At 43.2% G+C, this 23,532-nt stretch overlaps 1 protein-coding gene across 28 annotated transcripts in view; it reads right to left on the bottom strand.

Annotated features, from left to right (window-relative positions):
• Window positions 1-23,532, bottom strand: part of ptprda (protein tyrosine phosphatase receptor type Da) — a 418,286-nt gene that overhangs the window by 89,613 nt on the left and 305,141 nt on the right. For all 28 annotated transcript variants that reach the window (XM_085267046.1, XM_085267055.1, XM_085267050.1 and 25 more), the window contains one exon: window positions 15,473-15,658. In XM_085267046.1, the coding sequence (XP_085123172.1) occupies window positions 15,473-15,575 (103 nt within the window). In that variant the 5' untranslated portion in view covers window positions 15,576-15,658. The remainder of the gene's footprint in view (window positions 1-15,472; window positions 15,659-23,532) is intronic.

The following is a 23,532-nucleotide window of genomic DNA, read 5'->3' as shown; positions in this document are numbered from 1 at the left end:
CCATTGTGGATAAAGTTTTATCCAAGTTTCAAATCTGCTATTAATTTGTTTTTCACTCTTATCTGAATCATTCTAACAGCGCAAGTGGGTATCGACTGGAGTTATTTTATTGTGGAGCAGTGAAACCGCCAAGGAGCGAGAGATAAAGTTAAAAGCCGGTGGCATTGTCACAAAATGCCACGAGGTAATGACTTCATTTGTCTTCTCACATTGATTAAAGGATAAATAGTAAGCCTATTTTTATTTTTATTTTTATTCCTATTTATTCTATTTATCCCCTTCGTATATTTTATTTATATTGTCTCTGTATTTATATATATGTGTGTGTGTATAACTCTGTAACTTCTGTCGGTGCTGTGCTTTTTTGGAAATCGAATTTCCCAGAGGAACCCACCCGAGGGATTAATAAAGTTCTATCTAATTCTAATTCTAATTCTACAAATTGACTTGGCGTGAACATCGTGAATACTCCAGGAAATCTAGTGCACTTGAAGGTTTAAAGTGTGAGACTTGTCAAAGATAGGACTGAACTGATGGGGAGGTAGTCGGTCACGTCAAACAAGGGTCCTTTACAATGGTGTGAAATGGGAGTTATCCAACGCATCGCACGGATACGATTCAAGTGTAAGATCTCATAAGGATGTAAAGTATCTGCAATTAATAGTCAAAGTCGCAAACTGCATCCATAATTGTCGGGACTAGCGTAGCTTTCTGCATATGAATAAAACTCGGATGTGGCTTGCAAATGAGTCTCCCTTAACACTTGTGTATCTAAAAAGTACTGACATCACTTCAGCACGCATCTCATTGAATGAGATATCAGCGCTAATGCAGTTTTATCCACTCATTCATCCCTGTATGAGAGGCTTTTTCCTTCCATTCCTCTCTCATGCTCACTTTTTTCCCCCCATCCATTTTTATAGTAATCATCATACATTAGTATAGATGGCTTTAAGAATAAACGAATCCGATGTAATGTAGTGTATTCACCAGTGAGAAACCATCCGGAAAGTTAATACAGTAGAGAAAATGCAGCATTATAAGGAGAAAAAAGAAAAAGAAAAACAGGTCTGCGATGAATGTTGTTTGCCTTTAAAGGAGGCCTAAAACCTACGTTTGTGTAATGTACCGGTAAATAGCAGAAGAATTATGTTTATAGCAGAGTTCTCCTTGTGTTTTTGGAATGGATATTTTCACTCTGCAGCATGTGAGGCGAGTGCGCCGCCATTAATCATTCCACAGGTGCGGCAGCACTGTCAGAAGCCATACGTCCCTTTGCCTTTCCAACCTGGGTGGAAAGTGGAATGGAAAGGAAAAAGGAGGGAAGGAGGGTTGGTGGCTGGAGGTGGAGGGTGAACACATCCCTAAAAACAATTTCACTTCCTCTTCTTCCTCTGCACTGGATTTGTCAGTGAGGGGGGTTCGAAGTCCAGATTAATTAGATCCATTTTGTGGTCCATCTTTGTTTTTGTTTTTTTTTGCTTTGTTTTGTTTTTTTCCCGCCACTTCCATGACTCTTTTCTTTTCTTTGTCTTGCCTACAGTCCTTACTGCCATCCCAGCGCCATTTATCACGTTGCCATCTCGACAGTGCCTTCCCCCTTCCTTGCTGGGAAGCCATTAGAGCATCTCTGCATCGTGGCGGCCAGATTGCATTCCGGTCCCCGCTTGCGACATTTATCATCTTTTGTCCTAAGTTTTTATCTGCCCCTGCCCTGTGTGAAGCCCTATCTGCAATGCCCACTATAATGAAACACTGGGAGGTGAGGCTCAAGTAAATAACCTAATTAAACCTAGCAAACAGGGACAAAGGGGGGGGGGGAAATTCACAAAAGGCCTTTGTGAGAATGCCAGAGGAGGAACACTCACAGATGGCAGCGAGGAAGTCGAAGCAGCGATGTGGCACGCAGCCCATACCACCTTCTCATCTCAGTATTTATAGTACTCCTACTGGTGCTGTTGTTTGTCCAAAGATGTCCTCTTTACGTGATTTGGATCAACGCAGAATGACAGTTTATATTTAGACCGGCGATACGCTGATTACTTGTCAGGAATCGGGTTTGTAAGACAAGAAATGTTCCTGTAAAGCAAGGGGATATATCTGTGATAAGGACCCAAAGCACTGAGTAATGGGTCCTAAGAGAAAATCTATCCTCCCTTCTCACTCGCTTTCACTCCTCTCTCTGAGTCTTAGGCAAAAAGTCGAGCCAGCTCTGATTGGTCTCATTAGGGACAAAACGAGGAATACTAATCATCAAAATTATCGACGGCACCCTTGCAAACAGTATCGAGTCAATGCAGTAAAATGTCAGGAGGGCATTAGTGGACAATTATTAATCCATATCAAGCTGGGGTGGACAATTTAATTATCACCTAATCAATATTTCCAGATCTTGTACAGATGTAGAGCAGTGACTCGATGGATAGATCTGCCTTTTGAGAAGCCCTTTATTGGATTTAAAAAAAAAAGGCAGCTGGGAACAGTAGTAGGGTGGCAGTAAACAAGAAAGTGCTTCTCTGCATGGCTGACCCAGGGCACACACTACAGCTTCTTCCGGTGATGAGCACCAGCTCCACTGCACATGGATACTTTAGGGAAAATTCAGCTTGTTTTTTCTGGGCACACACAGACACCTTGGATGCTTTTGTGCTCATAATTTGACCCATGCGTTTTTCTTTTTGGTCTAATCTTGTTATCTCAAGCAACCTTGACCAAAGACGAGGCTCCGTTTGTGTTTATTGGAGCCTCTAACTTTATCATAACCTCGCAAAGCTCAGAAAGCCACAGCAGCGGTGTGCTGACTGCATTTCCTTTTTTCTTTTTTTTAACAATCCCCAGCCCCGTGTCATTATTTGTGCAGCTCTTACTAGTAATTTGTTGCCATATTGTGTCATTGCCAGTAATGTTGCTTACTTTCTGCTGGTACTCTCTGTTTTCTCAGTGCAGCCTGAATAATTACTCTCATTGTACCTGAAACAAACTATCTCAAATATTGTCAGTCAAGGCTTTTGTGGGAGTGATGAGACAAAATGAATGCTGTGTAACAGGCCCTCGTGGATTTCAAAGACACTGCACAATGAGCCACGGCAAAACAAAAGTGGCTGTCTTCTATGAGATAGCAGTCATCTGAGATAAGAATACCCTCCCGTGGTTTGGTTTTGCTTTTTTTTTTTGTTTGCTATTATTGTAACTCTCCGTCTCCATCCCCCCGAATCACTTCAGCCACTACACAGCCTACTGATTACTACAAAGTCGCCTGGACCTTCGTTATTTTCACTATTTACTGCCTTACTGTGTGTTGCCATGGATTATTATTTTGGCGTAAGGCTGCATTTTCAGAGCACTCTTTCCCCCCCCCCTCACATTATAAACCTGCAGTACTCTTATCTTTTTCCTGTAATGCTTCAGCGTCTGTCCGCTATAATGCCACAAGCCGAGAGGACCGCGAGCCAAAGTGCTTCTCTTTGTGCAAATGCTGTAAATAAAAACTCTCTTGGTTCACACAGTGTTGACTCTGAGCTCCGATGGAAGTTGGCTGGAAGTTAAATGCGGTGGCGCATACTTTCAAGATAAAAGTCAACTTTTTTTTTCTTTGCTTTTCATTGTGTATGACAAGAGACTTGAAATGAGATCAAAATGTGACATTCAATCCTAACTGCAATATCTTTAATCTGTTTACCTTTGACTTTCATTACCAAATTTCAGATCCTTAGAAAAAAACGGGGAAAAAAAGAGTCGAGATCATTTCATAAGATGCCGAGAACCTAATCATATCGGCGGGATTAGAGTTGTAGGCTCCAGGATTACTTTTTGAAAATTATCTCTGAGCTTTGTAAAAGAAAAAAAAAACCTCACTAAGCAGTGAAGAACTATAAAAGAAATCCCTGTAACTTGTATTAGCCTCCCCTTCACTTCAGTCCTATCACCTCATCTGGTTCAAATGCCTTTAAAAGTCAATCCATCCATTCTTTTAGTTAATCGTCAACTAAGCTCTTTTCTCTCCCGTAGCTTTATTTTCTGTCGCCCAACTTGTAATCTCTCAGCATCCGTGGTATTTTGACATTAGCACACTGTACATGCAGCACATTGATGTGGCAGGCATGGGTCAGCATGGATTTTGCACACCATCTGATCTATAATGCACCACAAGTACTGCCCATCTCTTGGTTCCATTAGGTGTCTAACATGCATGTGTGGAGAACATGCTTCTTTTATATACATGTATGCCACAGAGACAGTGAATATGTGTAATTCAACCCTGCACAGCAGCTACTTTTACCATCTTATGCTTTAGGAATGGGTGCTAGGATTGTGGAATGTGTTGCGAGCCAACAAGCTACCATTCCCTGCACACTGTTTGCACAAAGATTACACCTGTTAGGGATTATTTTCACTTTAAAACAGACAAAACAGGTGAGCCAATGGATTCAAATGAAGCAATCACAGGAAGACCACCTTGCAGCCTCAAAATGAACAAACAGGTGAGGGTAACAGATGCTATTAAATGATCAAGAAACATCTGTGACTACAGTATATACAGGTTGGACGGGTGGTGATTAAGGCTTTGTTTTACAGACAGACAATGCCTGCCTCGAGTCGTAGTCATGAGAATCTCCCCCTATGTCTGTGTACAAGTCTGATATCTCACTCAATGTAGCAAAACCACCATGCTGTGCTATTTAGCGTTTGGGTTTTCCATATTAATTATTTACCAAGTTGAATACTCAAAGAGACAAACCACTAAATTAGCTAAATAAAATCCCAAAAAATCTCACTGAAGAAAAAAAAAATCAATCTTGGCCAACAGGGACCAAACCCCAGGGAGTGTTTTCAATCATCTGACTATATTTACTATATGACTATTCACATAGCCAGATGCAAACCTTCATAGTATGTGCAAAACATTGCAGTAGTTACAAAAATAGGGAAAATTAAATTCTTTTCAGTATTTAATTTCTGGCTTTTCATGCAAAGACTCTCTTAAATTTTCTATTTAACTGGTTCATTCTGTGGCACTTTGCTACCTGCTAACTCATTAGCGTCTCATGTCCTCATTTGCCAGATACACAAATAAGAATTTGATGGTAAAACTAAAGCCTATTGTTCTTGAATGTTTCTCCTTAAATCCCAGCAATGAGAGGGAAAGCACACGCAATTAAATTGTGCCATTTAATGAAAGGCGACAACAGATCGTGCACCGTGTGCAATTTCTGTCCCACCCGGTCACGGGCAGGGAGAAAGGTGAAGGGGTGTAAGGGGATCGTTGCGAGGCGCTCTGATCATGTATTTTTCTGCGCTCTGAGAGGCAGGAAAATCTTATTTGGAAAGTGTACTTAATGAAATCCATGTAGGCACAAATCCTGACATCACAGAGCACACTCTGTGCCGTCTTGTACCGACTATCAAGACGCAGGGAAAAGATAAAAGTGCAGGAATGACTGTTTAAGGAAGGAGCGAATGAGGTTGAATTTAGGAGGACTAAAGCAGTCCACCATGTTTTGATGAAATATTCCGGACTGCTTGTTTACCTTAATGGGGCTTGTAAAAGCTAACAAGGTCCCGCCTTTTGACTCAGGATTCCACGGTCATTCCAGCCTCTTTGTTGTACATTAATTATCTGCACTTAACTTGAAATATCCTTCATCGTGACTCAAGTGATGGGGGTGATTGGGGGTAATTAATTAGCTGATGAGAGGGTGATGAATGACATGAAAGATGGCACCAGGGGAGTATTAAAACTAAAGGGAAACAGACTGGTTATGGATGCTATGATGAATGCTGTCTAAACACTGCATAAATGTCCAGGGACCCGTCTGTAATTGTGTGTGTGTGTGTGTGTGTGTGTGTGTGTGTGAATACATATGATGTGATGGGCAGTTAGAGTGCTCCACCATTAGAAACAAGAGCTTGGCTCAGGCTCAACTTGAAAAGCCTATGGGTCTTGCTGTGGCGTGAGAGCATTTTCACCTCTCAATGGAGGCTTTCACTCTCATTTGCCATAACTAATAAACCACACTAAAGCAGTGTGTCACAATAAATCTCAGCTCCTCAAATGGCATGACTCATTTGCCGGTGCAGAGGAGCCAAAGAGGGAGAGAGAGAGAGTGTGTAAGGCGCAGGGTGTGTGAGCCGGTGTGCGCGAGAGTGAGTTAATGAGTGAGCGGGCGCGCAAACAAGAGAGAGGGCGGAGTGACAGGAAAGACTGACAGATGTAGTGTGTTTGAGAGGGTATTAGGTGAGAAAGATGGCTCTCCTAAGACGGACTTTGAGCACTCACTCCATCACAGCGCTGAATGTAAATCAGCTGTGACAGGAGGAGCTCGGGGCATAAAGATTTCCCAATCTGCATCACGCTTTGACGAGTGCTGTAGGTAAGAAGGTTGGGATGTAAGCTTTTTGGCTAGGACTGAGAGATCGCCCGGAGGCGCTTCATGGAGATGAATGGTTTAGACCATTAACCCCACTGCAGAATCCCAACACCCCCCCGAGGCACACAAATGTGCTGCACTGAGATCAGTGCAACGTGTCGCACTTTTAGGACCCCCCAGTGTGAGACCAAAGCGCCAGCCTAGGGCCGGGTGTTACCCCCCCCCCCCCCGCGTGCACACACGCGCCCAAACCGCACGCAGTTCTGAAGTGGGGAATTCAAAAGTGATTGCTACCCTCACAAGTCAGGGATGGGAGGGTTTCAACAAACAAATTAGTGAATTTAGCAACATTTATTTCCATTTTTCATGTGTAGTGGTTAACACAGTCGCAGGAACAAACAAAAGATCCCCAATTAAAGGGCAGAAGGATAGGCCCAGCCTAAGAAGGTCACAAGCTAGTGTACTCCTAGTGCTCATCCCAAGCCTGGATAAATGGGATGGTTGGGTCAGGAAGGGCATCCAGTATAAAAGCTGTGCCAAATCAAATATGCAGATCCATCTGCTGTTACTACCGCTTGGGAATTAAGTGAGCAACCAAACAAAAGTGCAGATTTTATCTTCGGAGATATTTTCAACAATTTACTGAATGACATGTAAATCCTGTCTCTGCAGCACAGTCATACTGTACACCACCGATTTCTGCGTACTGCTTATGACGTACAAATTAAACACTAGATTTTGGATGAGTTTGGTTGTGAATGATGCATACTTTTGTTTATGTAAATCGCAAAGTTTTGGTAATCATCAAATTATCATCACTGGCCTGATTTGCTAGCGCAAAATTGATGAACAAGTCATGAATGTGGAGCAGATGAAGGAACATTTTAGCCAAATGTACTGCACTAAGTAAACATGTATCCAGAAAAGTGCTCATTTCCAGCTTCATGATTTTTTTTATTCTTGGACTCTGTAAGAGGAGTTTTGCACGACTCAAAGTTCAAAAATAATGATCTCACACTGGGCTTTGGTGCACCCCAGAATGATTATAGTTTTGTGTTGTCTAATTAGTTGCCTTTTTTATTTATTTAAATTTTTTTTTGAGGTTTTGTTGTTTGTTCAGTTCACTTTAGTTTCAGTTCATTTTTCCAGGGTAGTTAATTTCCATTTAGTTGTCAATGTTTGACAAAGTTTACTTCTAGTTTAGTTCTGAATAAGTTTTAATCATTATAAAATTGAGTCTTATTAGGGGTCAATTTAAAAAGTTCAAAACAGGTGCCAATTTTTTGACAGCACCTAACCCACAATCATGTGGAGACCCAGTCTGGTTTATTTTAGCTTATTCAATTCCATCTTATTTCATTTATACAGCACCACATCACAACAACAGTCACCTTAAAGTGCTTTATATTGTAACCCTTCAATAACATAGAGAAAACTCTAACAATCAGACAAACCTTTATGATCAGGCACTTGGCGACAGTGGGAAGGAAAAACTTCCTTTTAACAGGAAGAGACCTCTGGCAGAACCTTGGTAAGGGGGCAGACAATCTTAAGATAAGAAGATTTAAGATAAGGCTTAAAACTTTCCTTTTTGCTAAAGCATATAGTTAGGGCTGGATCAGGTGACCCTGAATCCTCCCTTAGTTATGCTGCAATAGGTGTAGGCTGCTGGTGGATTCCCATGATGCATTGAGTTTTTCCTTTTCAGCACCTTTCTCACTCAACATGTGTTAATAGACCTCTCTGCACTGAATCATATCTGATATAAACCTCTGTCTCTCTTCCACAGCATGCCTTTTATCCTGTCCTCCTTCTCTCACCCCAACCGGTCGCAGCAGATGGCCCCGCCCCTCCCTGAGCCTGGTTCTGCAGGAGGTTTCTTCCTGTTAAAAGGGAGTTTTTCCTTCCCACTGTCACCAAAGTGCTTGCTCATAGGGGGTCATATGATTGTTGTGTTTTTCTCTGTATGTATTATTGTAGGGTCTACCTTAAAATATAAAACGCCTTGGCGCTGTATCACTAAAATCAAATTGAATCTGCTGTGACCGGTTAGGAGTGAAGAGAGGGAGACAGGACAAAATATGCACTGTTGATCATTTCACGTCATTACGTTCTTTTTATTTTCATTTTTGAAGCCTAGTTTTTATTGTCACTTCAAGACTAACATGAAAATAAGTCTCAGTATTATAACCTTCGTGCCGCCCCCACAGTTCAAGCAGCTGTTTTAGCCTCCTGTTCCAGCTCTTTAACTTTCATCTTATCAACAGCCTCTTGCAAACAAAAGATTTGAACAGCCTGTGGTTGGGGGCAGAGCTGTGTGCTCAGATGACCACATAAAGGACATCTCTCTCTATTAACAAGTCAATCTAAAGTTGGGAGATAAATCAGGTAGCATATGGGGAGCAGACAAACTCCAGCATGTTTTGGGAACATTATGACTCAAATCCACATGGAACCATTTTCACTTCTCTTTTCTACTTAAAAGACTTGAGTATGATTTTCTGTACTGTGAGTATAAAAGCATCTTTAGTAAGATTGCTGTGCAGACACAGAGGTTTTGTTCTCTCCCCTTCACCTGCACACTGCAGTAAAACATCATCTGGTCTGTGAGCGCTCGTGTATTTCAGACTTGACTAGCCGAGTAATCCCATCGCCACAGCTACGGCATCAATCCATTAATTGCACTGTCACTGTGGCAATGTCATGAAACACCTGCATTGTTATACAGTTCACTGGCACAGTGTGTGAAGGGTGATCAGATTTTAGTACGTGCGCCAGCAAAGCCCGAATCGTGCCAAGCGTAAGCCCGGCAGATGCAGAACAGCTGGCATTGTGTTCGTCTCACTGGCTGATCCCGGCTTCAAAGACGTGCTACGAGGTCCTCTTTCAATGAGAGTGTGTGCGCATGAGGGAGAGAAAGGGAGAGCAATTGTGTAAGAATCAAAACAAAACAAAAAAAAACTAGCATGACACACCGTGTTAACGTGGCCCTCTATTGTTTTGCTGACACCATAAACGCTCAACGGACAGATAAGGAGGCGCCAGGTTGACTGAAATCCATACCATTTCACAGTACGACAGACCCTGTCGTTTCATGGCGAGGGATTCAAATCTATGGAATTAGAAAAAGGGATTTGTGGAGTTTGTTGATTGCCACTCCAATGGATTTACAATTTGGATTAAGGTGCTTTTGTTCTGTCAATATTCCCACTCTGAGACGTGAATGGTACAGCATGCTTAATTTGCACCACCACTTTTTAGTCGGTTATTTCTTGAAGAAATAAGTGCACTCAGATGTGGCGTTACTAACCGTGGGGGCTAGCCTTTAATTACCTTCATCGGAGCCTGTACAACTTCTCCATATAGCTTGTGATTATCTGCTTTTCTTGAGAGTGGGAGGGTCAGGGGTGTGATGAAAATTGCTTGGCTTTTGTGCGATTTTGTGGTCTAAGTGCGAGGCGAAATGACTGCGATCCATAGATGAGGCTAATGGCCTTAAATAATACACTTGGGCAAAGTTGCCGGAGAACTCGGCATCCATGGAGTTAATAATGGGCCTGATACAACCTTTACACATAATTGCACAGCACATTGTTGACAAGGAGTTGGTACAGGCCTTTACAGCCAAAGAAAATGATAATGACTTCTTACTCGTTCAGTTCAACCTGCAAGCGAGCATCTTGCATTGCACCGATAACATTGTTTTATCTCAGATTCCCAGCCTTGTCACAAGGTCTTCATCCAAACAACTAGGTGGTAATTAAATGCTGGCACTCTCAGCCGAAGGTGTTCTCACCGCATTTATTTGAAGTGTGAACATGATGCATGCTCTCCCCTTGTAGATATCGACGCTAGTTTTTAAGGATGTGCTGCGCTAAGATACGTTTTGAAATGAACGAGTGGAGCCAACAATGAGATTTCCACATGAGCAGCGTCCGGCAGAATGATGAACGAGGTGGTAGACTTGAAGAATTACAGTGATTTAAAGTTGGATCAAAACCCCCTCTGAGAGTACGGTTCTCCTCTTGCTTTGATGTCATTTCGTGTGGCTACACAAACATGTAACCTCGGCGCGCGCTTATTTGTGTGCCTAATTCCGCGTGTGCACCGCAGCGTGTAGGCTGCAGCTCTTAAAGAGTGCGTACTGTGCATTCACGTGTGTGCGTGCGCACCCGGTTCCGTGGGTACGGGCGTAAAAGCGAACGGAATAGACTCAATTTAAATCAAATTAGCATGTAGGCAAATTAAGCAGACGGATTTAATTTGAGCTGTTGTAAAAATGCTAATTTCAGTACAGCCCGCAAGCTTATATGCAAATACAATACTATTTTACAATAATTCATATTAGGCAAGGCATGCATAAAACACACATTACATCCTAACGTCATCTGGGGAATTGAGTATCATTAGCTTTTGTACTCCTAACAAGGTGAAGCTTTTTAGCTGGTATGTGGGGCGAGCGTATGCATTAGAACTTCTCCACTTATCTGTGTGCATCGCTGCTGCTGCTGCAGCTTTATTCACAACACTGTAACGCTCATAGGAATGACAGTGTGTCTTTGCGTGTGTGCATAATTTGTTATAACTCGTCCAGCAGGCATGCCTCAAATTTTTTCGCATTCTGTTGCTGCATTACTACTAAACAGATGACACTTATACTCTCCTCTGCTGTCACAGTAGATACTGCTGGGTCATAACTTGCTTCTGCATTTAGTTGACTTATGGGGAAAGGACAGAATCTACTAGCATGGAAACATGGCTGCCTTTAGATGTTGTTGTATTTAATTCTGCCCTTAGCCGCCGCCCCCCATCAACTCTACTATGGCTTGCTTTTTTCACACTGCTGCAGCTCAGAAGAAGCACCACATCAATAGATGATGTGCTGTTTTCCTCCCATGTGGTTCACCTTTGATTGCAGGCTCCAAAGGTTTGCACATACATTAAGGTGTCTGTGGATGTTGTTAGCGCTTGGGTGGGCATGTTGCTCCATACTCGTGCGCGTGAGCGAGATGAAGTTTGGGTGTTAACATCTTAATGTGTAAAGAGGACGGAGCCTTGTCGATACTCGTTTGACGTGTTAAAGAGAATTGGGCTGGCTCGCTGTGACTCACCACGCCATCCACCAGCAATGAGGGCAATCAATTAAAACACTATTAGGCCAAGGGTTTGACATGGTCCAACACAGCATGGGCTAGAAAGTGTGTGAGTTGGGTTTCTCTACAGACGTAACTGAGCAAATTTGCAGCTGAAAGACCAGCTGATTTTTTACCTCCACCAGGGAGGTTATGCTTTTGTGGTAGCGTTCAGTTGTCTTGTCTTTCTACCGGTCTTTAAACACGACAGCTTGAAAGGTTCTAAATGAATTCTGGCGTCCATTAAAATGTGGCTCATATTCACCAAGGACTTTAAGTTCAACCTATTGATTTATTGGCTGAAAATGAACAAAAAGCCTGATAAATCAGAACCTATGAATCGTGCAAGTGTGCTTGTCAACACATAGAAAGTAGTGTGTAAAAATGTAAAATATGATGTCACACTTCATGAACATTGATAGACTGATCTGAAGGTCACAGAAATAACAGTAATCTGTACATAACATATCAGCATATATGGAGTGATATATGGGGATTCTAAAAAGATGTTACTTTGAACCTTTGACCTCGTCTCCAAGATCAGATGAGATCAAACTTTCATAAAATGTTTATATAGATAGTTTGCATCCAAAATCATGTCACATTTGACCTCTGACCTCACTTTTACATTTCACAATCCACCTTTCGTTCAAGTTGACCCAAAAATGTATAAGTAAATATTGTCAACAGAAAGAGGCTGAGCTGCCTAGTTAGTAAGAACACTACTGTACACTAATACTAAATAATAAGCTCCAATTATGCACAAATCAATCCCTATTATCCTAAACCAACTCCCACATACTGTTATTAAAAGTGCAATCAAAGTAAACATCTGTTATGCTACCCTTATCAGATTTTTACTGCACTACAATCTTAAAAATACATTTAAAAAGAACAAATAAAACTAAATGAATATATAAAATATAATGCTGTTTCCCTTAAAGTAATTAGAGAGTGAGCTGTCTTGGGGAGACAACTAGGTTTTTGATGTCAGTGATGTGTGCTCATTGAGAAAAGAAAGATACAGTAAATTAGTTCGCAATATACACATCTGTAGCTGAATCAGTTTAATGATTAAGCTACATATTATTAAGCAGCCTGCTCTAAAAATACAGTAAAATATCACTCTTTGTCATCACAGCTGAGTTTTGAAACTGTTGTATATTACGATATGATTATAACATTATTACAGCAGTATGTTGTTACAATTACAGCACTATATTATTGTCTATTTCTGTTGTATATTGTGTTGTACATTATTTTTGTTGCATGAATGCCAGCCTTACCAGCATTGAACTGTTATCTAATAGTTTGACGCTGGCAAATTCTTCCTCTCTGTAATCTAAGTTATATTGCAGGTTGACTTGATTTTTCTGTGGCCCAGTAGCAAAATCAAGCCCCACACCTTGTGGAGACACGATCCAGTCCAAACCTGGTTTGGTTTTGCTTCATATCTGTGTTGGGCTCATGCAGCAAAAGCTCTATCGAGTTAAAGGAGGCCCGAGTTATTTAGTTCTGGTGCCCACACCAAAGTTTTCGCTTTAACTTCATCCCTGCGCAGGTGGAGCTGTTTAATGCTTTAGGCTGTCCTCTCATCTCCAGTGAGTCCTGTTTGTATTACTGCTCAGTAAAAGACAGAGAAATTGTTTGTTGCCTCTCTCGCACTTTGTCCCCCCTTGGCTCGCTGGGGACAATTATGTCCCCCGCTCCTCCCCCCTTCGAGCTATTGCCGAAGCCCAATTTGCTACACAAATTAAACGGGAGGCATTTGAAGAGCAACGGGAACAAGGTGAAGGAGAAAACAACAGAGAGCAACAGAGAGAAGGCCAAAGACACACAACAGCAGACCGAACAGACCTGCACAGAGATAAGGAAATACCCTTTTATATTTATTAAGAGAAGTGCATGTTTACTAGGAGTCCTTACTGTTAATTTTCTTAAAGAGTGCCCAACATGTGAGGTAGGACTGGCTCTAAGGCTCGTGCCATCTGTTGAACAGGCAGACTCAGCCATTTTCTGCACTCGTGTGTCTCATATCCTCCACCAGGTCCACAGCCTGAGGCTAGCTCACATCCAAATGGATCCAGAGCAGCAACAGTAGGGTTTTGGTGCTGAGGGGTTAGTCTGGAACAGACTAAACTGATGTGCACTGAGGTTCTCAGTGCACAGCACACATGCAGGGAGAGCCTTTGAGTGTCAGGGCTGGGCATGCACAAGCATCGGCACAGTGGAGGAAATTAAGGAGCTTCCGAGTCGCTGGAAGGGGCTATTGCACGGCTTCCAAACAACAAGGGAAGAAGGTGGGGAAAAGACAAAGACGCTGGCGGGGGAAACAAAAAACAGAAAGGAAGAAAAAAACAATACAACATCAGAAAGAAAAAGCCAAAGTAAGAACTGAGGAGAAAATTGGCAAGAGAGCGATTAGGAAGAAAAACAATAGAAAGAAGCCGGGGAAAGAAAAGGAGCAAACACGTGCATGTGGGAGATCAGGTGGCGCAGGAACAGAAAGGAGCAAATATAAATCCCAGAGCTAAAATGTACTGCCTGAAGTGGCTCTGCTTATGAGCAGCCATGTTTTCGCACACCTCGGCAGCAGACACAACAAGCACCGCGTCTCCGTGACCTCCCTCACTCCCACACACCCCTTCAGTCATTAGCAGACAGGCGCTGTGGCTACCTCGTGATAAGTGTGTGTGTTTTGGCTTTGAAATGATGACCCCGCACAGCTGTTAAAGTAGGGTACGGGGGTAGCCGCAGCTGCTAACAACCACACAGCCAAATGAAGGGAATTAATCGGGGGGTGGGGGTGGGTTGCAGGGGAATGGCGAGCACTGAGGCGTCAAGATTTGGAATGTCTGGAAGTTTCACCGAGGCAGTTGTCTGAGGTTGTCTGAGCAAATGTTATGTGAATTCACACTACGCCGAGGAAGATGGGAGTTTGTGAAAAGATGGCTTCCGAAGAGCCCGCTCAATGGTAACGTTTATCGACCGTTAATGCCATTTTGGGAAGGTCCCATAATTAAATTGTGTCAATAAATCCCGGAGCTGCACATAAAACCGGGGAATAAACGGAGAAGACGTTTTCAACTGTTTGCCTCTTCCCTGCTGAGAGACATATGTGGCTTGGGGGTAAGGGGGGGGGTTGGGCACAGAATAGAAAAATAAAACACAGTGGAGCGGATTGCAGGGAACATTTCTCAAGCACAAAGTTGAAAATTTCGCCCATCAATTCCACTTTGCGTTGGCTCCGTTGTCTGTGACCTTGGGTGAACGAGCCCTTCGTTCTGAGATATTCAACTGAACTGAGGGGATTTCAGGCAGTGCAAAGGGAGCAATAAAATTTTTTATTCATCTCACTGTGACTCCAGTAGCTAATGATTCATGGATCTTAGTGTAAAAAAAAAAAAAAAAAAAAGTGGTGGGGGATGATGTGGGGGAGGGGGAGGTGGTCTTTTGGTGTAGGACCAGAGCTCAATGAGGTTTGAAAACGGTTGTCACACATCAATGGGCAGGTGTCTGATGTCAAGTAACTCAATTCCAAAGATTTCTCATTGCTAGATTCTTGGCTGAGGCGTGAGCGTTTCTGGTTTTTACTGCAGAAAGAAGTAGCTGGAAAATAAGGAGTTGAGATGAAGAGACTGATCATTGTGGACTAAAGGTGTGTGTGTAAAGGAGGCATAGACACAGTGGGAACAGTAAAATGGGACTGATGGAAGAGGGCCTGTTTTCTCATCACTGACTGGGATCACTTTTTAAATATGTTTCAGGAAATAAATAATAACACATTATTAGACAAACAGTGTCTCTTACCCACAGGCCTGTGAAGTTTTTACAAACGCAGTACAGGAAGTATTTCTGCGCATGATGATGTTTAAACAAAAATGAAAGAGATGACTCAAAAAACAGTCCCCATCCCATAACCAGCGGGACACCACACTCGAGGCCCGTGGGGAAAGCGGACGGTGTACTTACTTTGAGCGTCGGCGAGGTGGAGGAGCAGACCCAGGACGAGCAGCAGCGGCAGCAGCAGCGTGGGTCTGGCTCTGCGCATGGTGGGACAGCTTGGCACCAGCATGCTTTGGCAGCCTCGGTGGCACTGGCTCACAGAGCCCTGTGAGTCAGTCTGGTCTGATTTCTCAGATGCAGGGTATTCACAGCCTATGCGAGGCAAGGAGGGAAAGGAAGAGGGAGAAGGAAGGAGGGGATGAGGAGGGGGGAAAAAAAGGAGAGAGAAAGAGAGAGGAGAATGAATGAAACAAAGCTGTTTGGCTCCACGGGTTTTATCTATTCCTGCACATTTCTGACATACCCCCACACAGCCTCGGCTGGAGCTGACAGAGGATAGGAAGAGCCTGATGTGCTCACAGGGTATGTTCTGACAGTTCTCTAAATGGAATAGTCACTTCACACAACGCGTGTGCACGTGTGCATGAGAAGGAGTGAGACGCAGAGTGCAAGCCACAGAGAGAGAGAGGGAGAAACCGCCCAGATGAAAGGGCGAGTTAATATGATTTTGTCTTCACAGCTCCGGTCACGAGCGCCAATTAAATGCGCTCCATAATATGAGCACCTTCCAAGTCCACCTCAGATCAGCAGCGATATCTGTTTCACATTAGGAAGGCCTCGCTCCCATGAAGCAACAGCCAGGAAATGCAGTAAGAATCCCGAATTGCAAAAGCGATTTCCTATTATTCAGTAAAACTGCTTAAACTTTTAACATCACTGGACATAAAAGTTGTCTGTAAATGACACTGTGCTATCTTGTACATGTTTGCTAAACCCGTTCATCTGTAGCCCATACACAACATTTCCATCAATTCTTTAAAAGCTCTATACAAAGTAGAGTAGCTTAACTTGGAGCCCATGTGTGTGTGTGTGTGGTTCAGTCTTTTATCCGTTTGCTGCACAAACAACAAATAAAATCTGTAAGACAGAGCGACGAGCCGTTGCCATTCATGTTTCAGCCTTTTATCTCAGGACCACTACATGGCTGTGAAAATCAATGTGATACAGTGAGCTAGTATTAGCCGCAGACCGGCTCCATCCCTTGTCATCCATTTGCTTAAGCCCGAGCTTGATCCTCAGTGATGGATGCTGTGCGGTAGTCTTCGGCTCATAACACGGCTCCCGGCTAATCCGAGTGTGTGAGCTTTGATGACACACTGTACCGCTGGTTAGCATCTTAGCTCGTCTGCCTGCATTGTTCGGCGGGAAGCCGCTGTTGTTTCAGCTGCGGTGGAGACTGGTGGAGTTGGATGCGCGCACGCTATGCGCACCGTGACATTTCAGACACTTTGTGCACCATGAGATCAAAAGCGCATCCGTTTTCGGATTGTTTTTGGTAACTGTGCACATAAAGGCTTTTGCTAGAAGTATTATTACGCTGGGGTGTTTATCTGCAGATTTGACCGCCACTCACTAGTAGGAAGCAAAGAGGGAAAAAAAGGGAAAAACGCAGCCCCTAAGCACAATCACTAGGCCCGATGATGACAAAGTACCTCATTTCCCTGTTACCAATCATCCTCTGTCTCGTTCTTAGCCTTCCCTCTTTCATTTCTGTGGGCTGTAAATGGCAGAAAAGACGGGAAGATAGCACACCTGTCACACTCGATTTGTGTTGGGGGGAGATAGACACGACTACCTGTCTCCAAGCATCGCGGGGCTAGTAGCGAATGCAAGAGCGGGGGGGACGGGTGGCAAAGGGAATCAATTTGAGGCAATTTCATCCCCGCTCACACCACACACACACACACACACACACACACACACACACACACACACACACACGCAAACAAAAACGTGTATGCATATAACATACATCTGAGAACACTAGACAGAATTTTCACATGAGCAGTGTTTGTAGCGACGGTGAATCTGATTAGAATTAACTGGACTGAAAAGCCCCGAGCAGCGGCGCGAGGGGATGGAGCTGCAGCGTGATCCATACGTGGCGCGGTGCGGCGTACGGCCGTCTGTCTCCTCCGGTTATTGTTTCACGCATCTGCCCCTCCAAATCTAAGTGATAGCCTTTGAGTTAATTAATGAAGTGTGAATTTCCATAATGACACGACATTAGGTAGCACACAAGAAACAGTACTCGGCAGCCCTCCACTTCTCTGTTTGCACCCTGCGTGCATACACACCCATTTGCGCGCACACACACACACACACACACACACACACACACACACACACACACACACACACACACACACACACGCGCACGCTGATAGAGGCAAACAAAACCATCTGTATGTTGTGTAACTGCTAGTGAGACAACCAAGAGGCTACGCCATGTGAGTAAATAGAAGGAGAAGCTAATGTAGGCTAAAATGCACCCAGCGCAGCCATAATTTATACCAACAATGAAAGCAATTATAATTGCTGTTGATTTGTAGTGTTCATTTTTACAAGTAAACTGTGCTGCAGATTCCTTCCTAATGTGCTATGGGGGTGACGAGCCACCTGCCAGACCTGGCAGAAAGGCAGCAGTTTGCCAACTGCATTGTTAACCGACAATGGATTTAGCTTAAATACTGCAGATTTTTTTATTTATTTTTTGGGAGTGGAAGCTTCTACAATTACATATACGGGCGTGCATGCAAATCCGCATCATCGTCTCTGCATGCATTAGTCGGTGTAAACCAACAGCATCACCTTTGATCGTTTCATCCTCAACGCGGCCATTCGGCGTCACTCTGCGAATCTTCTCGTTCATATATTTGGTGGCACTGATGCTTGTCATTGAACATTTATTACAATAAAAAGGGGGAGAAAAAAAAAAACACCAACAGTCTTGTCTTTCTTCCTGAGCCCCCGGTGGTATTATTGTGTTCCCATTCAGTAGTGTTTCATTCAAAGGATTTTGCTGCTGATAGCAATCATGCATTATTAAACAAAGCCTGACAACATGCACAATGTTAATTAGAAAAAGGGTGGTGGTGGTGGGGGGGGGGGAGTGTGTGGCAAGAAAAAGAAAGGGGCCGTTGAGCTGTCTACTCTCTCTCTCTCCCTCCTTCTCCATGATCCTTATCAGAAATGTGAAAGAGAAAAGAGGGTGGGATGTTTATATTCTCCATAATGGCTGGGCTCTATTCTCATTTGAGCATGCCTGTTTGGTATTCTGGTCTATTTAGACAAGCAATATTATTAAGGCTCTAAAAAAACCAAACCAAAACAACAACAACAAAGAATCAGTCATATTTATCTCATATTCCAGCCATACTCCAATAAACTTGTTATAGGGACAAATGCAGGCAGAATAGTTTATGAGCTTCAAAAACAGCGTTTTCATAACATCGGCGTGTCTTTTGCGTGCCCTCCTCCACGTTTTACTGTTTTAGCGAGCTCGATACAAACCAAAGGCCCAAACCGACGGTGCAATTTTTTATTATTTATTTGTTTTTTAACATTTTCAACATGAGCTTGAGCGTAGCATTTGGACTGCATTATGCTCATCCTCAGCGCGAGATGACTAATTTCGCTTTGGCCTACCCCGGAGAATGTTGAAATGGGGTGTTTTTAATTTCAGGCTCATGCACAAACTGAACTGAACTCGAAAGGAAACGGCGGACTCATGGTATGTTATCCTAACAGACCAGAGCGGCCACAAAAATGCCACCAAATCTATTAAGGCCAATCCCTCTGTAATTAGCTCAACACATGCGAGGACAAAAGCACAGCAAAACTACGAAGGATGTGAACCGAACTGGACCGGGTTATAAAAAAGCAGTATCATACCCAGACAGGCACAGCCAATAAGAATGCGTTTCCTTTTACGAGGCAGGGCTTTCTATTTATCTTCAGACTGGCTAAGTTAAAGAATGCCATAATTATCCTCCACAGCCACACTTTTAAGCTACAGTGATATGCAAGGCTGTGAGAACAGTGGGGTAAACTGCTATGCTATAACTGCACTGGTCTCTGTGATTTCTGCCCTGATGCTGGGAGACACGGCCCGTGCCTGAGAAACCGCATCAGACGACCAGCTCTTGTTGTGAAGCTAAGTGGCAGCGAAGGGGACGCAAGGTGGAGAGCAGAGCAGAACTGCAGTCGACACAGATTCCACCAGCCTCCAATTGCTGTTGACTTAATATGCATGAAAATTGTATTCTCCAGCTTAACACCATGATGAAGGCACCAGTAATAGATGGCTGGGAATAAAGCTTAAAGAATTCAAGGAAATAAATCAAATCACTTTTTTTTTTTTTTTTTTATTGTCACATCACATGTGCAGGCACACTGGTACAGCACATGCGAGTGAAATTCTTGTGTGCGAGCCCCACAAGCAACAGAGATGTGCAAACACAACAACACAAACGAGCAAAATACAAGAATGGCCAACCTGAAACTAATAAATATATGTACAATATATAATAGTGTATGCATTTCTGGATGTGTATACTGAATATTTTCCTACGTGTGTGTGTGTGTGTGTGTGTGTGTGTGTGTGTGTGTGTGTGTGTGTGTATACACATTTTTACAAATTAAATAGTAAAAAAATAAAATAAAATAATAATAATAATAATAATAATAAAATATATAAAATATACAGAGTTGAATATGTGCAAAACAAGTGGCATTTATATACAGTGTGGAGTGCATAATGTTGAAGTTCCAGTAGTGAAGCTGAGGTGTCTATGAAGTGTTCAGCAGTCTGATGGCCTGATGGAAAAAGCTGTCTCTCAGTCTGCTGGTACGGGACCGGATGCTGCAGAACCTCCTTCCTGATGGAAGTAGTCTGAACAGTTTATGGCTGGGGTGACTGGAGTCCTTGATGATCCTCCCCGCTTTCCTCAGGCAGCGCTTCCTGTAGATGTCTTGGAGGGAGGGAAGCTCACCTCCAATTATCCGTTCAGAGCACCGCACTACTCGCTGGAGAGCTTTGCAGTTGTAGGCGGTGCTGTTGCCATACCAGGTGGTGATGCATCCAGTGAGGATGCTCTCAATGGCACAGCGATAAATATTTTGTCTTGATAGGGTTTAACCATGTTACTGATGATTTTCTAGGGTATTCAAATGAAAGATGAGCAACACAGGTGCATCAGAGCATATATGTTTATATATGAGGGAACACATCATTCATTTGGATATTAATTAAAAATATGGCACAGTGTGGGTGCCTTACGGAGATGCTAATGTAAGTTCTAGAGATGAAATACTGCTAGTAAACAACGAGTATATTTGCTCCACCACGCTGTCCTTGAACACTGAGCAAGTTCATAAAGTCATGTCAAGAAGGCCGATATTCAGAGTCCGGCTTATCTAATCCGTTAGCCGTTTGTCGATATATAAACAGAGTCCGGAGCAGCTTTTTCCCCCAAGACGTGGCCTCCATCGTCCCCCCATACACTACAATAACTTGCACCAACTCCCATTGCGCCCTGTATAATCATTCCCTTAGGAGTAATAACGTATTTGTTATTGTTTTTATTATCTGATCTTTTTTGATGGGTATAGCAGAGATGCTATTCTGTTCGATTCTATATCAGCATTCATACTAGCCAATAAATGCAAATGTAAAACGTAAAGAAAAGACGGAATGTTTGGAATACCACAAACGACCAGTCGATCCGAGCAGAGCTGGGCAGTGTTTCAACTGCTTGCTGTGACAATAAAACAAGATTTTTTTTAATATTTAAATAAGGACACGGGAGGATAGCAGGAATGGGACTAAAATTCATTTACATCCAGATCCATGCTTGTACTTTCACAATCAACCACAGTAGCTTTGCATGATACAATCCAAAATAATCCTTAGTGTACCCTCCATCGACTGCCTGAAATGGGACGTCTTAAGGCTACACTTTGGTTTGATCAGCAGGTGGGCGGGGCAGCTGTAAGATGACCATATAAGGGACAGCCACTCCCACTGACATCATACAGCTCTAAGAGTAAAAACCAAAAGAAGTAGAAACAGCTCATACTTCTCATACTGATGACTTCTACATCCACCCAAGTCATCATTCGAATCTTTGGCCACGTTTGGTATTATCATCCACGATTGTCAGATCATATATATACACACACAAACATAATAAGCTCCCTTTTAATGAGTAAATACCAATCAAAGCGAAACCTCTGTGGAGTGGCAGTGTATACAGAGTCAGATTGTCAAAGGGCAAATAAAACATCGCAAGCTGCTGTGTACTAGCACCGCTGCTCTTTTAATAGCTTGCGTCGAAGAAACACAAGGATAGCTGCGAAGGACGCCCCAAGGATTTTCCCAAACATCAAATGACCAGATTTACAGCTATACAGCTAATATGTTTTTGGTTTCCTGTAAATTTTAAAGTCTCTCTTCTCTAAAAAAAAGGCCATTTTCTTATGTGTACTTCTGTCTTTTCATGAACATTCTTCCCTTGTGTTAGTGGCTTCTGTTTTTCCTTATTTTTCCTTTCTCCCCCTCTTTACTGCTACTTTCTTTCTCTTGCCCGCGATGTGATTTAAGACCGAGTGACAAGGCCTTTTCTCACACATCGCTCTCGATCAGCCGGCATGTGTAATAACATTCCTCAAGCTAAGCTAAGCTATGCCCTCAAGTGCAGCCTCCACATGAAAGACCCTGACAACTACACATTAGATGAGTTTATTTTCTATACTTATTTATTTGCTTCTACCCCCTCGCCTCCCTCAAACAAGCCTCTCATGGCCATAAACTATTCTCCGGGTGGTGCCGGCGGACTTTTTGCTTGAGAAAATCGGGGTTTACGCCCCTGCCTCGGATGCCTGACGAATTTTTCGGACGAGCAAAGGCTACCGGTTGCTGGGGCTGATGTCTGGTTATATCTTGTTTTCCTGTGAATGGATCACCCAACATGAAACAGCACAGCGGGAAGCTAATTGGCTCTGATGACATTTGTCTGTCTAATAATTGGTTTAAAAGCACCTGCTGCGGCTGTAGGACGCCGAAGCTATCGCGACCCCAACTCGATTGTGTGTCCGTGGCAAATTACTTCCAGGAGATTTCAAACCACTTCCTCCCCCCACCCTTCTTCCCTGTCAGCAAAAATGATTGTGGACTTTAAAAATGTCACAGCAGAAATAGTGTAAAATACAAATTATTTCTCCTGGGCCTTTTCTGTGATTGTTTTTCTGTTACATTAACCGCCAAAATGGGAGGTTATGCATCTTCATCGAGCAAAAAAAGGGAAAAAATAATATTAATAAAAGTACACAATTGAGCAGACAAAAACAAAAGCTGAGTTGCAGTTTTAAGACCATTACCTTGATGGGTGCAAGAGCAAGCTTTTATCATTGCGTGAACTCAGCCCACCCAGACTGACCTTGATGCTTTTTTGGTATGACTTAAAGGAGCGCACGGCGTCAGCTCAGGAATGCCTCCACTCTGTCTGTGTGTGTGTGCTCGCTTTTGTTTTCAACAGCCTCTCCTTGACTTTTCTCTCCACCTGATCTACCTTGCTACTTTTTCCCTCTCTCTCCCCGTCCTCACCCATCTTTCTCTCTCATCTCATTCCTCCCGCCATGTTTCCCAGCAGCTGCTTGGTTCAGATGGATGGTACCAACAGTGCAAGACCCTGACCTGTAGTCTAGTGACTGATTATCCCCGTGCCCTGTTGTGCTGCTCTTTGAGCGCATACCAACACACAGTGCACGCACAGGCATAACAAACGCACACACAAACACACACACACACACGTGTGCAAGGTTATGGGGCTATTGGGTAAGCTTCGGGGACACTTGGGAATTTCAAAGTGAGGGTTGAGGGGGAACAAAGAAGCCAAAGTAATCTATTTCATCTTTGTCGCCATTTTTGGATCACCTCCGCTGACCTTGTTGACACAACAAACACACTTGCTATTGAACGCTAATGGACGTCACTAATGCCGTTTGAATGGGCTGCGCATAAAACCAGAGCAGAGCACAATCAGCCTTTTGGGATGCATGCGAGCTGTGTAAACTATTCATATGACTGCCAGCTCTTTGGGAGGCCTTCTCTTGCGCTACATTTGCTTGTCACGGCGTGGGCGGCTTCTATAGTACAAGCATGTGCCACTTGGGTCGTGCTTGAC

This window comes from Mchenga conophoros, linkage group LG3, assembly GCF_057382185.1.
Source record: "Mchenga conophoros isolate Kocher_MC1m ecotype Shallow Benthic linkage group LG3, M_conophoros_male_GT1.1, whole genome shotgun sequence".
NCBI classification, from domain to species: Eukaryota; Metazoa; Chordata; class Actinopteri; order Cichliformes; family Cichlidae; genus Mchenga; species Mchenga conophoros.
The sequence above is the reverse complement of the archived record's forward strand: the minus strand, read 5'-3'. Positions and strand labels throughout refer to the sequence as shown.